We start from the raw sequence: 15,490 nt of genomic DNA, 5'->3' as shown, positions 1-15,490 counted from the left end.
CTGTCTCTCTCTGTCTCTGTCTCTCTCTGTCTCTGTCTCTCTCTGTCTCTGTCTCTCTCTGCCTCTGTCTCTCTGTCTCTGCCTCTCGCCCCCTGTTCTCTATTTTTCTGAGTAGCAGCCTTCACTTCCTGCCTGGTGACCCCTGGCTTCTGACGGACGTGCCCCGAGTTCAGTGAACCCAGTCCAGTGATGTGTGGGTTCGGTTCCTTGTCCCAGCTTCGGGAACCTCCTTGGGCCCTGTCCCGTGATGGTGCCACTGCCGATGTCCCTGTCGCCTGTACCCAGGGTGGCCGACCTTCCACGCGGCCACCTTTCCTTCTTTTGTGGCCAGAGCTCTGCCACCTGGGGAGTGAGTGGAGTCCACGGACTCACTGTTCTCTAGAGGACTTGCACAGTGTCCGCAGGGGAGGGAGCTGGAGAGCAGCAGCAGCCCGGTGTGGGGCATGGGGCAGAAAGGCTGTGCGGGGTGTGACACTCACCCCAGTGCTGATCTGTCCTGGGCTGATCTCATCCTCAGCCTGGCTCCTGTCAGGGGTTGGCCAGGTCCCTCCGCTGGCACAGGTGGAGGAACTTACTGACTTGACCAGAAGTGATAGCCTGGAGGGTATGACAGTCAGGGATGCAGGGGACGCAGGGGCCAGCATGGCGTCCCTACGGGAAGGGGCTCGGGCCTGCTCAGAGGGAGTGGCGTTTCCGGGTGGGTGCAGAGGCTTCCTGCAGAGCTGGCTTTGAGCTGGTCTGACAGGGACAGGGATAGGAATGAGGGCAGGGATGAGGGGGCCGGGGATGGGACAGAGGGCCAGGGGAGGACGGGTGCAGACAGATCTTGTGGAGCAGACAGAGCCTCTAGGCCCCACTGTTCCCCCCCCTCCTGCGTGTGCAGGGCTGCGCTTCGGGGTCCCAGTGAGCCCAGGAGATGGGCGTCCCCCCGCCCGGGACAGGCTGGGGGCAGGGCTGGCTGCGGGGAGCTTGGGCTTAGCTGGGCAGCTGAGGGCTCCGCGGGTCCGGGGCAGCGCCGCAGTGGCGCTGTGGCTGGAGCCAGGGTCAAGGCGGGGCTGCAGGTGGCCCTGACCCTCCCGTGGGGTGGAAGCTCCGCAGCGCTTGGCTCCCGTGGGCCGGGACTGCAGCGGCACTGGTTTCACTGTGTGGTGTGCTGGTCACGTTTGTTCGGTGGGTGTGAGTGGTCCCTGAGGAGACCTCGGGACCGTGGATCTTACCCCACGGCCCTTGGGCCGGAGCCTGGCCCTGTCGGCCCTGCCCTTGGGCACCACGAGGGTGCGACTGGGGGCTGCGGGGCGCGCGTGGCCTCGGGCGCAGAGGCCCTCTAGGGCCTGTCCGGTCTCCTCTGCAGCTGACTCCTGCCTCTTACCCAGTCCTCCTCCAGACGCCAGGGGCTGAACAGCGCCAGGTGGACTGAGAGGCATGGAGAGGGGACAGTGGATGCGGCCCCTCCGCCAGGCCTGGCCGGAGCCCAAGCACGGGACACGCTGCCCGGCTGGTGCAGGAGGATGGGGCCCTTCTCTGTGGGAGGCCCTGCATCCCCTTTGCAGAAAGATGGGCTCCAGAGAAGAGGACCCCGCTCTGGAGAGGGTGGTGACCAGCCGATGACAGCATCGCCGCAAGCTTAGTGCGGAGGGAAGGGCTCCGGGCCTGGGATCGGCAGGGCCCCGAGGTCCAGAGGCCGGGTGCTCACTCCTGACCTGACCACCCACAGTGCCCAGAGACACGAGAGGCCGTGGAGAGCAGAAAACAGCTCGACAGGAGCGAGCAGCTGGCCAGAGGGGTCACAGCGACGCGGGAGTCCCGGGAACGGAGGCCCCCGGGAGCTGCTGGCCACTGTCTCGAGGACCCCGGAGAGGAAGGGCCGCCTGGCTGGCTCGGCTTCCAGCTCCCGCGTGCGAGGCGCTTGCTGTGCCCCGGGCGCACGTCTGTTTCCGTGTGGGAACCAACTGAGCCTTGCAGCAGCACTGCCCTTCTTCCTTCCTTCTTCTTCTCTGGTACCAGGGATCAAATCAGGACCTGGCGCTGGCAAGGCAGGCGGGTGCCACTGAGCTACATCCCCAGCCCTCCTTCCTTCTTCAATGGTACTGTGGATCGAGTTCAGGGCCTTCACACCGAGCTACATCTCCAGCCCTTAAAACATTTCCGTTATTTTGAGACAGGGTCTCACGACGTCTCCCAATTGCCCACGTTGGGCTTGATCCTCCAGCCTCAGCCTTCCAGACGCTGGGGTCACAGGCCTGGGCCACCACCTCGGCCACTTGTGGAAGGGTCACTGTTGCGGCTCTCCAAGCACTTCCGACTGAGGTGCCCGGATTTCTGAAGGATCTGGGTGCCCAAAGTCCTGGGACCCCCCTCGCCCGGGGAGGGCGCCTGAAGGGGCCCTGGTGCCAGCCGAGGGTCCCTGGAGCGGCAGAGTTGCCCAGGCTCGGAGGGGTCCGTGGGGGTCCTGGGAGGGGCGCGCATTTGGAGGAGGTGGGGTCCCCGCCGCTGGGTGAGGACGCACGAGGCCGGACGCCGGGCCCTCTGGGGGCGGCGGCTCCTGCAGGTCTGGGACTATGCCGGCCCGGGCGGGACAGCCGCACAGGTGCTCCCAGGCGGGCGGGGCTCTCCGGCCCCCACCCCGGGCTGGCTCAGGGCCTCCCCCGTCAGCCGCAGCGGCTGACCCTGTGCCGCCTCTCTCACCGAGTCACGCGCGGAGCCCTGACCCCGCATGCCAGGCCGACCGCACCTCGGGCGCGGGGAGGCCGCTCCGGGTGTCTGGGTGCAAGCGGCCACAACCTGCAGGAGGTCGGTGTGCGGAGCTGAGGCGGCCTCCACTTCCAGCCCAGTGCGGGCAGACCCACTTGGGCCGGGTGGTGGGCGCTGGACACGAGCTGCCCCGAGCAGGACGCGGGGAGCAGCCTGCGGGCACCGGTGCCGGCGCTCGGACCCCTTCTGACCTGGCCTCAGCTTCTGCGTGCCCAGCCCACCCCAGATAGACACCCGGTGGTCTTCGCTGACCTCCATTTGCTCGTTGCGTGACTGGTTTCTCTCTCCGAGGCAGGCCCTTACCAGGCTGCCACCGGAGCGGCACGGACCCCAGGCTGCACCCGCCCCCCCAGTAGCGTCCTGGGGTCGGTAGTTGGGCTGTAGGGCCTGGGACACCTGTGAGCTGTGTCTTCCTTAACCCCTTCACAAGAAGCCCTTCCTGAGAACAGCTCTGCCACGGAGGCAGGAGCAGCCACCCCACCCTGCCCTCCTGCCCCGCCCAGAGCAGCTCGGGTCCCACTGGCGCTGTCCACGCAGGTCTCTGGTGCTTTTTCTCCTTCGCTCCCCACCCCATCAGCTCTGCAATTTCCACATGGGCCGGGAGGGGGCGCGCTCGCTGCACCCCGTTTTGTCACCGCATGGCGTGGCCCTGGCCCGGAGCTGAAGACCGCAACCTGCGGACGCCCGGCTCCGCCCCACCCTCCAGCGAGAGGGTGACTCCCTGGCCTCATCCCCGCCAGGGCCTGTGGCTTCTAAGCTTCGGAGGAGAACCCGATGCGAATCCTGCTGTGGCCACGCTGCCTCCCCATCTTCATCAGCAGCCGCAGCAGACGTCACCGAGAATCTGCTCGGCCAGGATGAGGCCAGAGCGGGTTCAGGCCGTCTCCTCCCGGTCTACACTGCGAAACTGACAGGCCCACAGGCCAGCGCAGTCATCAGCTCACTGACTTCAAGAGAAACGTCCACGAGTTCCAAGCCCTGGGTGAAACATTAGTGACACGTTTATTGCAGTAGATGGCAATGCTTGTTCCATTTCACTACTGGTTACCGCTCTTCATCTCTCACTAGAAATTCCATTTGACCCAGCTCTTCCCCTCCTTGTGTCTTCCAGAAAGACTTGAGCAGTGATCCCTGCACAGCTATGTTCACAGCAGCACAGTTCACAGTGGCTCAGCCGTGGAGGGGCCTATGTGTGCATCGACAGACGTACGCACAGAAATGCAGTGTTTATGCACAAAGGAGCACTACTGCCATGAAGGTGAACGCAGTTACCTGTAGCTAAGTGGGTGCCTTGAGACCGAAATGGGAGGCAAAGTAGCTCAGTCACAGGAGCTTAAGCCCTGCTCACCCACCAAGCCCTGACCACCCCCCTGCCCAGGGGAGGCCTCGGGTCCAGGCCACAGCGACTCCTGGCCACGGGCCTCTTCCAGACAGCTTTCATCAGCGGGCACAGAATGCAAGTCAGGCAGCTCCTCTCCAAGGAAGGGAGCCCGGAGACAGAGACAGCCAGGGCCGTTCACAGCAGACACAGCACGGGGGGAGCGGGACAGAGCAGAGCGAGGTCCCCAGCCAGGTGCCGCTGGCTCTCTACGCTCACCAGACTCAGGCCAGGCAAGCAGTGGGGTCCCAAGGCACGGAGCAGGCTGTGCCCAGCGAGGCTGGTGTCCCCTCTGCATGCATCGGGCCCTCCCTGCTGTTGGGGAGCTGGGCGGTCGGAGCCCCCGCTGCCCTGTGTGAGGGCCGGAGGGTGACACAGGAAATCCTGAGCCCAGGATGCCAGCCCCACCTGAGCCCTGGCTCCAAGCAGGGAGCTACAGTGGGAGGGTCTCGCAGCATCGGGAGCCTCAGACCCTGGTGGTCGCAGACAACAGGGCCCTCCTTAGAGAATACCTGTGACTGAGTTCTGAGTTGCTCACCGGCTCTCCCTGCCAGCCCCAGCTCTGTGCCCCAGCAGTGTTGAGGCAGCTCACACCTGTGGGGAGGGCCACACTGGTTTGTCATCCTCTCCATCCACCACCATCTGAAGGTGGGCGTCTCTCTCACTACTTCGGAGCCTCAGCGCACACAGACATTCAGATACCCATGGATCAGGCACAAAGCAAGGGACAGACTGCGTGAGTTTTCCTTTCCACATCTAATTGGTTAAGCTACGCTGGCCCCGCAGGCACCGTCTCTGGCTCAGGACAGGTCCATGACGGTGCTGTCGCCGAGGTCGATGCCAGCGTGCACCTTGCCACCCTTCACAGCCGCCCAGGGCATGGAGGCGGAGGTCCACTTTGCCACCCAGTGCCCTGTCCTGCTGACCAGGATGAGGCCGCCCAGGGCTTTGAGCTTCGACTTCATGTAGCCCAGCGCCAGCTCCGCAGCCTCTTCCGCCGTCTTTCCTGGGGAGGGAAGGTGGGAGAGGGGTTCGGTCACAGGGAGCCTGACGGGAGGGCAGGGTCAGGCTGCGGGAGTGCCCAGCAGTGTCTCTGCAGAGGCTCCGCCCCTCCACCCCCGCCCAGCTTCCCAGCGCCCACCCTGGGCCTGCGCACCTTGCTCCAGGTGGAACAGAGCAAGCCGGGCCAGGTTCACCTTCAGGATGCTCTCTCCGTGTCCCGTGGTGGACACGGCTCCGATGCTGTTGTCGGCGTAGCCTCCGGAGCCTGCCCAGAGGGGAAGGGTTCTCACCCAGCAGCGAGGCTCACGAGATGAGCCCCACGCAGCCCAGAGTGAACCCCAGTGCTGGGGTGTGGGGCTTGGGATGCCGAGGAGGAGGAGGAGGAGGAGGAGGAGGAGGAGGAGGAGGAGGAGGAGGAGGAGGGGGAGGAGGAGGAGGAGTGAGCAGAGGCAAATCCCGGGCGGCGGGGCAGGGGACCTCTCACCTGGCAGCACTGGGCCAGCACCTCCACCTCCTGTCCCTCAGGGCAGTTCGTGCTGCCCACCCACACCTACCACCTAGGCCACCTGCCTGCCCTCTCTGGACACCAAGAAGCTGGGGAAAGTGGCCGCCCCTGTCACGAGCAGGTGCAAAAGCCCCCAGGTCTCAGCGTTCCGAGCTGGGGCTTTCGGAACCCGACTGGATCATGGGGCTGGAAAATGAGGGCATCATCTGGCTGACAGGTGGGGCTGCCTGTGCAGGGCCGGGGTGTCCAGGGAGGGAAAGCCCAGGCGGGGTCTGCAGGGCGCTGGACGGGCCGCGGATGTGCACTCCTGTGGGGAAGGTGGCCTCGGTCCCTGGTCTCACACAAGCTTCTGCTGCAGGAGGAAGTGGCCGGACTCCAGGTGCCCGGAGACCCTGGCACAGGACCCAGGTTCCCTTCCCTTGGGCTCCTGGAGCAGTCCTGGCCTGGGCTGAGGCTCCACCCCAGCCAGGCGGGTGGGCCAGGGTGTCCCCGAAGGGCCTCCGGGCCAGGACCCGGGCTTTGGGGAATGCAGCTCGCGCCTTTTCTCTCGTGACTTCACACTGGCACTCCAGGAGTTTGTGGCCTGTTTCTAGCACCGACCCAGACCCAGCCAGTGGCAGCTGCACCAGAGCCAGGCCCAGGCCAGGGCTCCCGCTGTACAGGGGGGGGGGGGGCGGATATGGGTCCACACCTGGGCGTGAGGATTTGGACCCTCGGGAGGAATGGGAGGAGAGGGGCTGTGGCTGTGATGGAGGGGAAGGGGCGGGCAGGCACGAAGCCCAGTCCCACCTACGCAGGGCGAGTCCCCGACTCGGCCACACATCTTGTTCACGGTGCCCCCTGTAGAGGTCGCGTAAGCCACGTCTCCTCTGCAGTCCAGAGCCACAGCACCCACAGTTCCCAAGTTTCTGCCACAAAGAAACAGGAAAGCTCCAGGCTGAGAAGAAACTCTCCCGACAGTGCCCACGGGGCTCAGCCCCTCCAGTGTGCGCTGTGTGCGCTGTTTGCGGCCCCAACACTGCAGACTCCCGAGCCTCGACTTCCGGCCCCACACACACCGAGCCTGCTGCAGGAGGGGCCCCACGTCCTCCTGCCCCCCACCCGAGTGTGCACCCCAGCCACAGCACCACCTCGAGCCGGGGCCTCGGAGCGGAACCGACTTGCTGCCCCCGTTAACAGCTGGTGACACAGGAGCCCACCTCCAACTCCGGCACTCGGGAGAACCTGTGGACACCTGGGCCCAGCCTCTGAGGCTCCCCAGGAAGAGAGAGACGCGACACGCTGGCGGTGCAGGGCAGGCCCAGCCCTGTGGTGCCGAGGTCCTGGCAGGGCTCCCAGCTGCCCATTCACTGGCCCCACTGAGAGCCTGTCTCTCGGGTTGTGGGGAAGATGCAGTAAGCGAATTTTCCCATTGACATTTTATCATGAGTCTGCAGATAAAAGGTGGCATCACTGGGCACCAACACCCACTCCCCTCCCGGCCCCGAGTGAATCGTCCTGGACGCTGGTCACAGCAGGAAGCGACAGGGACCCAGTCCCTTCTCCCGCACAGCTGCATGAGGGGCCCAGGGGCAGCAACAGGGCCAAGAAAACTTCAGGCGGCAACAGCATGGAGCAAAGAAAACAGGAGGAGAGAGAGGGGAGCCCCGGGGCGCACAGCAGGCCAGCAGCAGTGGGGTGCGGCTCTGGCCAAGGCCCCAGGAAGGGAGGGCAGGCCCAGCAGGTGGGAGACAAGCTGGCCCCATCCCGCAGTCCTGGGGCCCACGGAACTGGACAAAGTCAGCGAGAAGAGAGGCAGGAGGAAGGTCAGAGGCCGGCCAGCTCCTGGGTCCGGACAGCCTGGTCACTGGGCAGCCCCACCTTGTGCCTGCTTGTGTGGCTCGGTGCCTCTCGGTGTCCCTCTCCCCTCAACCCAAGGGGAGATCACGGGATCGTGCGAGCTCACTGGGCGGCCTGGCTGAAGGAAGAAACTCAGATGGCTCTCACCTCAGCAGCACGGGGAGTCAGATATTTGCACCCAGGCTTCAGAAGAGCAGAAACCTGGAGAGTGGTGTGGGAGACCACAGAGCCAGGACCTGAGAGTGGAGGGACTGGAGAAGGGCGGCCAGTCACCCATTCCCCACAGCGAGAGCGGGCGGGGGTCACTCGGGCGCTCCCACGGGGGCACCCAGTGCTCCTGCGGGCCGGAGAGGGCAGCCGCACTACAGATTAGTTCAGGAATCAGTCAGCAGCAAGAACAATGCCAAATTTACATGCACTGAGTTTTGGGGCACCAACTTCATAGAATAAACACTGCTGGACATAAAAGATCAAATGCATCAACACAATCATAGTGGGGGACCTTGATATCCACTTTCGGAAACCGGTGAACTAAGAAAAAATGAATCAAGAAATATCAGACCTGACTCCCGCCTCGAATGGAGGGATATACAGATGTCTAGAGTGCTCTAGCGCACCACAGCAGAACACATGTTCTCCTCAGGAGCACGCAGAACTTTCTCCCAAACTACCACATTCTACCCTGGACAGCACAAAGGGACGGAAGCCACCCCATGGATTCTCTCCGATCACAGCACACTGAAACCAGACACCAACAGTAAGGAAACCGCAGAAATTCTGCAAACACCTGAGCCAGAGCCCAGCAGGGCTGCTGGCTGGAGAGAAGTGTCCGTGTCACTCACTGCTCTTGGTGATGGGGCTGAGCCTAGGGTCTTACACGTGCAGGGCACGTGCTCTCCCACTGAGCTACAACCCTGCTGTACAGGACATCTGGAAAACACTGCAGCGACCTCTTCTAAAATAGTTGGCAGCCCCACTGCTAGGACTCTGGCCACAGAAATTGCACATCGGGGAGACTGGTCACAGCTGCCAGGCTGCTGCAATCCTGGAACCGGGGGTGGTCAGAGGTACCTGGGAAACTCTTCCATCCTGCACCCCAGACCTAGGAAGCCCGGTCCCTCGGGGAGTGAGCCCCTCACTCCTCTGCTAAGAGAGACCTCTGGGTAAATGCTGCCGCCCTAAGGGCTGTGCAGCATCACTGGCTGAACGCCATGACCAGCTCCGGGCCACATTCAACTCTGGTTTTAAATAAGGGCGCTTACTTATCCCAAATAATTGGGACTCTGAAATCTGTAACATAGAGACCCACCCCTTAGAACGCATGATTAATGTGAATTTTTAGGAGTTGGACTGATTCCTCCCTGGTGCCATGAGCACCACGGCTCAAATTTGAAAGGTGCTCTCCACTCTGTGGCACTGCGCCCCCCCAAAGGCCAGTCCAGGAGTCCAAGGAGGAAAGGAAGTGGGGGTGGAACCGCTCGCCATTAGCCCTAGCAGAATTTCTGCTTCCTGTTCCTGTGAGCTTGTGCTCCACTGGCCCCAAGTCTTAGCTCCAGAGGGGGAGGCTTGAACCAGCCAGGACAACAGCGATTCCTCCTGGTCACTCCGGGATCCTCATGCTGAGTAAATAAGCTAAAGAGCGGGAACCCAGCTACTACTGCACAGCAGAGAGGGGAGGGTACACGCAGGGTCCAGGGATCCCTCAAATCTCAGCAAGATGGGACACATTGGGAAGCACCAGATACTCGACGGCTCAGCCAGCAGCCGGGCCTCGCTGCAGCACATCAGGGGAGCACTGCAGGGGCTGGAGTCCCCACACAGAGGAGCAACAATGAGGCCCGAGTTAGGGGCAAAAGGAGCAGCTAGCTGTCCCTGGCCTCGGCCTCGGCGTAAACTGGTTAGATGTGGCTGATCAGATTATTTTCCAAACCCTCCCCTAGGACCTTAGGGAACCTCGTGACTCACTGGGGGCAGGCGGCATTCGGGGCCCCTTTCTCCTGCCTCTCCTTCTCCAGGTGCTTCCTGCTCCTCTCTGTCACCAGCTGCTCCCCAGGAATCTCTGGGATCCCCATGTCTGCTGCAAATTTTGCTGCACCTCGGTCAGTCAGAAAGCAGTGTGGGGTCTGAGAAGACAGAAAAGGAAAGATGACAGTTTCCTGGTGAAATTAAATTTTTTTTCTTTTTTTTGAGACAGGGTCTCTGTTTCCCAGGTTGGCGGTGACATTGTGATCCTCCTGCCTCAGCCTCAAGAGCAGCTGGGATTACAGGAATGCACCATTCACTGTGCCTGGTGTGGAAAGAACTGCTTCTCTCTGGGCACAAAGGGACCCAGATGCAAATCCCACTGGCCTGTGTTGCTTCTTTTCCTCCTTCTGCTGGGGATCAGATTAGAGGTTCACCCAGGGGAGGCAGCACTCACTGCGGGGCGCTCCCAGCCTGGCCTGCTTTCTCAACGCTGAAACGGCCAGCTCTCTGAGTTCTTGTTTTCACCAAAGTCCCAAACCGACAGGTCAGTGCTAGGGATGTGACTCACACATGCTCTGAGGCTTAGAAATCTGTTTTTTGGTTTTTTTGGTACCGGGGATCAAACTCCGGTCCTTGCGCTTGTGGAGCAGGTGGCAGAACCACTGAGCTAAATCCCCAGCCCTGAGGCTTAGAAATCTCACTCTGCAGGCAGGAGGGTTGCAAGTTCTAGCTCAGCCTGGGCAGGACCCCTGGTCCCAGATGGACACCTTGGACCCCCCTGCCACACCTTGTCCATGACCAGCCGCGCCAGCTTGATAGGGTTCGAGATGCAGCGCACGGCAGACACGGCCCCTGTGGCCAGGTCTCTGCCATCCATGATGCTGGCATCCATCTCCACCTCTCCATCTTCGGTCAGCACAGAGCCTCGGCCTGCACCAGGAGGAGTTGCAAAGCGGGGCGGGAGAATTCAGAGAAGGCCCGGTGCTCCTCTAACGCAGCCCTGGAGCCCATCCTCTACTCCACTGCACAGGGGCTCTGGAAACTCAGATCTGACGGGGCGCCCTCTTGGCCCAGATGAGGCTGCGCGCTGGGAGCTGGGTCCCCAGGGTGAGAATGGTGGAGGCTGCACTGCTCCAGTGGGGCAGATCCGCTCCAGGAGTGAGCTGCCTCCGGCTGTGCCTGGCTCTCCAGCCACAGGGCCACCTGCAGGAGGCCTCACCTGAGCCCAGCACTGGGCCCACCCGGGAACCTCCACAGTGCTGTGGTCCCTGAACCACTCTGCTTTACCTTGTTTTCTTCCCTTCCCTCCACCCTTCCCGTCCCACATCCCTTCTCTGTTTCTCACGCAGTCTCTGTGGTGCTGGGGAGACGCAGGCCGGGGCACACACTGGGCAAACACTGCAGCAGGGAGCCGCACTCCTGACCCTACTTCTCTAGAAAGCACAGATTCAGGCTGAGACAGCACCCTATGGCTACAAAACAAGCCCTCGGCCTTCGCCGACCTGGCCTCAGATCCCCTCCCGCTCACTGTCTCCTCTCCTGTCCTCAGCTCACCTTACTGAAATGCCTGGGCTCCACTGCCCTGCGCCTCTGCAGGGCACTCTCCTCCCCTCCAGTGCCCATCCCCACTTCTGCCTGGAAAGCACCTGCACGCTCTGGCTCTGGGTTTTAACTTTGTGCCTGGTCCCACTTGGACAGCAGGAGATGTTCACACTGACTTAGTATAGTTCTGGGTGGGGCTGAATACCTGACTGAAGGCAGAAGCCCCCAGGAGCTGTGGGTGGCACCAATCGACAGGCTTGTGTCCTGGGTAGAATATAAGGGGAAAGGGAGGCTGCTGCTGCCTCCTGCCTGCCCTGCCAGGAGCTCTTTCCCCTCTGCGATGCCACCCTGCCTTAGAACCAGCCGACTATGGACTAAAATGTCTACAAACTGAGAGCTGAAATGAGCTTCTCTTTTAATTCCTGGGTTGTGAGTATTTTGACCCAGCAAGGCAAAAGTCACTAGGACAGCTATATCAAGAAATCAAGCAATAACAAAGACTGGTCAAGCTGCAGGGAGTGGGGAACTACAGAGATCAGTATGGAGATTCCTCAAAACTAAAAAGTAAAAATCCCACTCAGCCAGCTATTCCTAGTCCCTTCTAGGTATCTTCCCGACAGTTAAGACATCGTGGTACAGTGATCCACGCACACCTGTGTGTAGCGCAGCACGATTCATGAGCGCTAAATCACGGAAGGTGCCTATCTGTCCATCACAGATTAATGGCTGAAGAAAACGTTGCATCTACACCCACGGAGTGCTATTCTGGTATAAAGGACAAATCTAGGGAGAACAGACGCACCTTGCGACCAGAATGGTAAGTGAAGTAAACCAGACACACAAGCGCGAATATCGCACGGTCTCTCCTGTTTGGGAAGCCCGGAGTGCAAGTGAAAAGCAAGACATTAGACAGATCCGCCAGAGGGAAGGGGTGGAGGGACGCGAGGAGTGAGGCTGCGCTGAGCTGCGCGCGGCTCCTCTCGCCGGGCCCACCTGCGTTGAACTCGGGGTCGTCCTCCAGCGCGGCCACCGCCGCCTCCACCGCGTCCACGGCGCTGCCCCCGGCCCTGAGGACGCCGTGGCCCAGCGAGGCTGCCCGGATCACGCCCTGGCGCACGCGCGGCCGGCGCTCGCACGGGATGCAGCCGGCGCTGCCGCCGTGGACCACGAGCACCGGCTCCATGTCGCCAGGCTGCGAGCGGGCGGGGGGTGAGGTGGGGACGCGCGGCTGCGCCTCCGGCGGGGCCTCAGCCCGGGATCCGACCCGGGACCCCGGCCCCTGGCCCGGAGCGGGCTGCACCCACCAGCCCGGCCGCGTCGCCCCGCACGGCTGGAGCAGGTGTAGGACTTGGCCCGGTCCGCTAACCGCCGCCGCAACCGCCGCCGCCGCCGGCCCTCGCACGCCTGCGCACTACGCGGTCCTGAAAGCCCTGCTGACCACGCCCCCGGCAGGTCGCTTCCCGGGTAGCCCCGCCCCCGGCAGGTCCTGCCTCGCCTCGCAGACCACGCCCCCTGCCCGTCACGCCCAGCGTGGCCCCGCCCCTCTCTGTCCAGGTCCGACCGTTCTGGACCCCGCGGGCCCCGCGGCGCCGTGCTGGTACCGGTGGGCTGCGCGGGGTGGCTGGGTCGGCGGCGCCGGAGGGGACCCGAGTGCGAGGTTTTGCAACCGCACACGGGGGGCGGGGCTGCGTGATGCCCGGTGCAGCCCGCCTCGGGCGTGCGCGTGCGCCCAGCCGCCGCGTACCTGGGCTCGTGTCGAGTCCTGAGATAGTTGAACAGGTTAGATAGCTTTTTTAAAGCAGCTGTGGTATAGGAAGTACAACAATACATCAAGTAGTTTTTTTGTTTTTGATATTATTATAATTGCTCAGCATGCCTTATACTAGAAAAATAAAGTTTGCTTATTTACTGATTTTTTTAAATTTTAAATTTCAGCACGGCTTCAACATCCTCTCAAAGAAAACAGAACCTTAAAAAAGAAATAGAAAAGAAAAAGTAAAAGATAAATTATGGCCGAAGAAAAATGTTCAACAAAATTGGACAGTTCAGTATTTTTTTTGGTCAAGATGTGTGATAAAGCACTGTGCTTTTTGTAGGGGAATCATGTCAGCTTTTAAAAATTACAACTTGAAAAAAATCATATCCAATACCTTGTTGCCAAATTCGATATCGTGGAGTGTTTTGAAAGACAAACATTTTTAAATTTTTTTAAAAAAATTTCAGCTCCAATGGACTCTATATATGGTAACAAATCTTACTGAAAAAGGTCAAAATCATTTAACAATGGTGAATTTACCTCCTTGGGCATCATGTTAAGTTCCCAAAAAAGGAATGTTAAGTGGGTGTATAGTACCCACATTTATGTTTTAGGAGTATTTCTATTGATGAATTATTTATTTTAATTTTATGAGTTATACAATATGTACTTAACAGGAAAATAAAATACCAATAAAATAAAATATTAACATTTTAATATGTAATGAGTGTTTAGAATAAACATCAACATTTTCAACATCCACAGTTTATTTGCTTACAAATCTAAAAAATACAAACAAATTCCTTTGTGAACTACAATGAAAATACAAATATTTTTGTACCACAGAAATAATCTTCACTTCAATTATCACACCTAGGGGATTTTTTTCATATATGAAAACACCATGTTCCACACACAAGTCTCGCTTACACTGATAGCACGTGTGTTCTGCTTTCCTGGCTCTTTTGGCAGGACATACTTGTCACCTGGCCTTCGTGTTTTGTCAGGAGGTTCTCATAATATTATACGATGTGCACTTAGCTGGAAAATATAATATCAATGAAATAAAAATATAAAATATGTACTGTTTAGAATAAACATCAACATTTTCACCATCAACTGTTTGCTTACAAAATGTAAAAAATAACAGAAATCAATTCCTGTATGACCTACACTGAAAATACAAACACAACTCTACCACAAAAAAAATCTTTCCTTCGATAATCACACCTAAGGCAATTTTCACACATGGAAACAGCATGTTCCACACACAAGTCTCACACTGACAGCACATGTGCTTTGTTTTCCTGTCTTCTCTGGCAGGACGCACTTGACGTCTTGCTGCTCTTCCTATTGTTCTTAGGCGGACTCCTATGATGTTCACCTGTCTGTTCACTGGTCTCTCCAGAATTCTTCTGTGAAGTTCTTTGGGCAGACACATACTGTTCTCCCTCTGTTGTAATTGGTCACTTATCAATTCCAGTCCCAATCCTCTAAGAGAGTTTCTCCGAGATACTTTGTGCTTGTTATTTTCTTTGTAAACTATGAAACTATTTATGCCTGACATGTTTAGGATCCAGTAAAACACACCATTGGCCAACGCTTTGTGTTTCAAGTGACATCATAGTTGTTGCATGACTTGTCAGCAATATCTACTCTGCCTTTTGTTTTGTTGTAAAATGTGACCATTTCTGGCTTTGTGTTGAGGATTCACTATCAGTCTTTTGTTGTTTTTTGAGACAGGGTCTTGCTAGATAGTCCAGGGTGGCCTTGAACTCACTCTGTAGGACAGGCTGACCTTGAATTCACAGGCTCCTCCTGCCTCAGCCTCCCAAGTGGTGGGCTCACAGGCGTGTGCCACCAAGCCTGATTTCACTATCACTCTTATCATCATGATGTAATGCTGACAGTAGTGTTGCTTTGTTTTTCTTCACCATATGAGGCCAATGTTGTGTCTTTCTGAAATCCAAAGATTATACTATACATTTTCCTATTGTGAACTTGCAACATTTTTTTTTGGAATCTCTGCTTTGTTTCTGCAAATAGTTGCTGTGCTGATCAACTGATGTTCTTTTAGCAAATGTAATATCAATGTTTAGTGAATCAATTATCAAATGTGACATTTGGGTCACTTTTTGAAATAGGTACAACAAGTCTGTTTACAAAATCATATGGTTTGTTACTGCATGAATGAAGATCTGGTGGCTGAGTTCTAGGATAAATTTCTAAATTCAAGGTGTAAAATGTCTTCGCATCTATCAGGAGATATGTTCTTATATCATATTTGGAAGGTTTGCTTTGTGGGACTGTATGATTCAAAATTCATTTATTCCCCTAGCCTCTGTTATGTTTAAAATTTAATGGTTAGAATGTGCTTGTTAGTCTTGAAATAGTAGATAAAATCTGTAACAAAGCAAAGTTCCTAAGTAAATCATTCAACCCCTTGTTTGTCCGGAGAACGAAAATTCCCAGACCCACTATCGGTAGAACAATCCATCACTGTGCCTGCTGATCATCAGTACGTGACGGTCGTGACCATATGGTCGTGACCATTACTGTGTGTCTGCTGACCGTTAGTACGTGACAGTCGACCACCAACCTTTGTTCCTTTTTTCCCGTTAATCTACATGTTAACCTCCCCCTCAACCCCCTATAAAAATAGCCTCGGACTCTGAGCCAGTTGCCTCTCTTAGCTACTTTGCTTTGGGAGTGCCGTCTGGCCAGACTAATAAAGGTCTGTTTTACTTTCCAA

At 58.0% G+C, this 15,490-nt stretch overlaps 1 protein-coding gene and 1 long non-coding RNA gene across 3 annotated transcripts in view; one reads left to right on the top strand and one right to left on the bottom strand.

Annotated features, from left to right (window-relative positions):
- Positions 1-12,400, bottom strand: part of Asrgl1 (asparaginase and isoaspartyl peptidase 1) — a 19,772-nt gene extending 7,372 nt beyond the window's left edge. The window contains exons 1-6 of one of the 2 annotated variants that reach the window (XM_004874360.3): positions 11,976-12,399; positions 10,228-10,370; positions 9,441-9,598; positions 6,426-6,544; positions 5,286-5,396; positions 480-5,135 (exon numbers count right to left, since the gene is read on the bottom strand). In XM_004874360.3, the coding sequence (XP_004874417.2) occupies positions 4,930-5,135; positions 5,286-5,396; positions 6,426-6,544; positions 9,441-9,598; positions 10,228-10,370; positions 11,976-12,165 (927 nt within the window). In that variant the 5' untranslated portion in view covers positions 12,166-12,399 and the 3' untranslated portion in view covers positions 480-4,929. Of the gene's footprint in view, positions 1-479; positions 5,136-5,285; positions 5,397-6,425; positions 6,545-9,440; positions 9,599-10,227; positions 10,371-11,975 lie in introns of both variants that reach the window. The other variant, XM_021251819.2, reaches the window with a different exon arrangement.
- LOC147820697 (uncharacterized) lies at positions 11,240-15,490 on the top strand. The gene is made up of 2 exons (XR_015448314.1): positions 11,240-11,799; positions 12,918-15,490. It is a non-coding gene; the product is annotated as an uncharacterized LOC147820697 (long non-coding RNA).

Source organism: Heterocephalus glaber, unplaced genomic scaffold, assembly GCF_053883595.1.
Source record: "Heterocephalus glaber isolate CG9 unplaced genomic scaffold, H.glaber_assembly_v1.0 deba00001806, whole genome shotgun sequence".
NCBI lineage: Eukaryota > Metazoa > Chordata > Mammalia > Rodentia > Bathyergidae > Heterocephalus > Heterocephalus glaber.
Note: the sequence above shows the minus strand (reverse complement) of the source record. Positions and strands in the feature narration are given on the sequence as shown.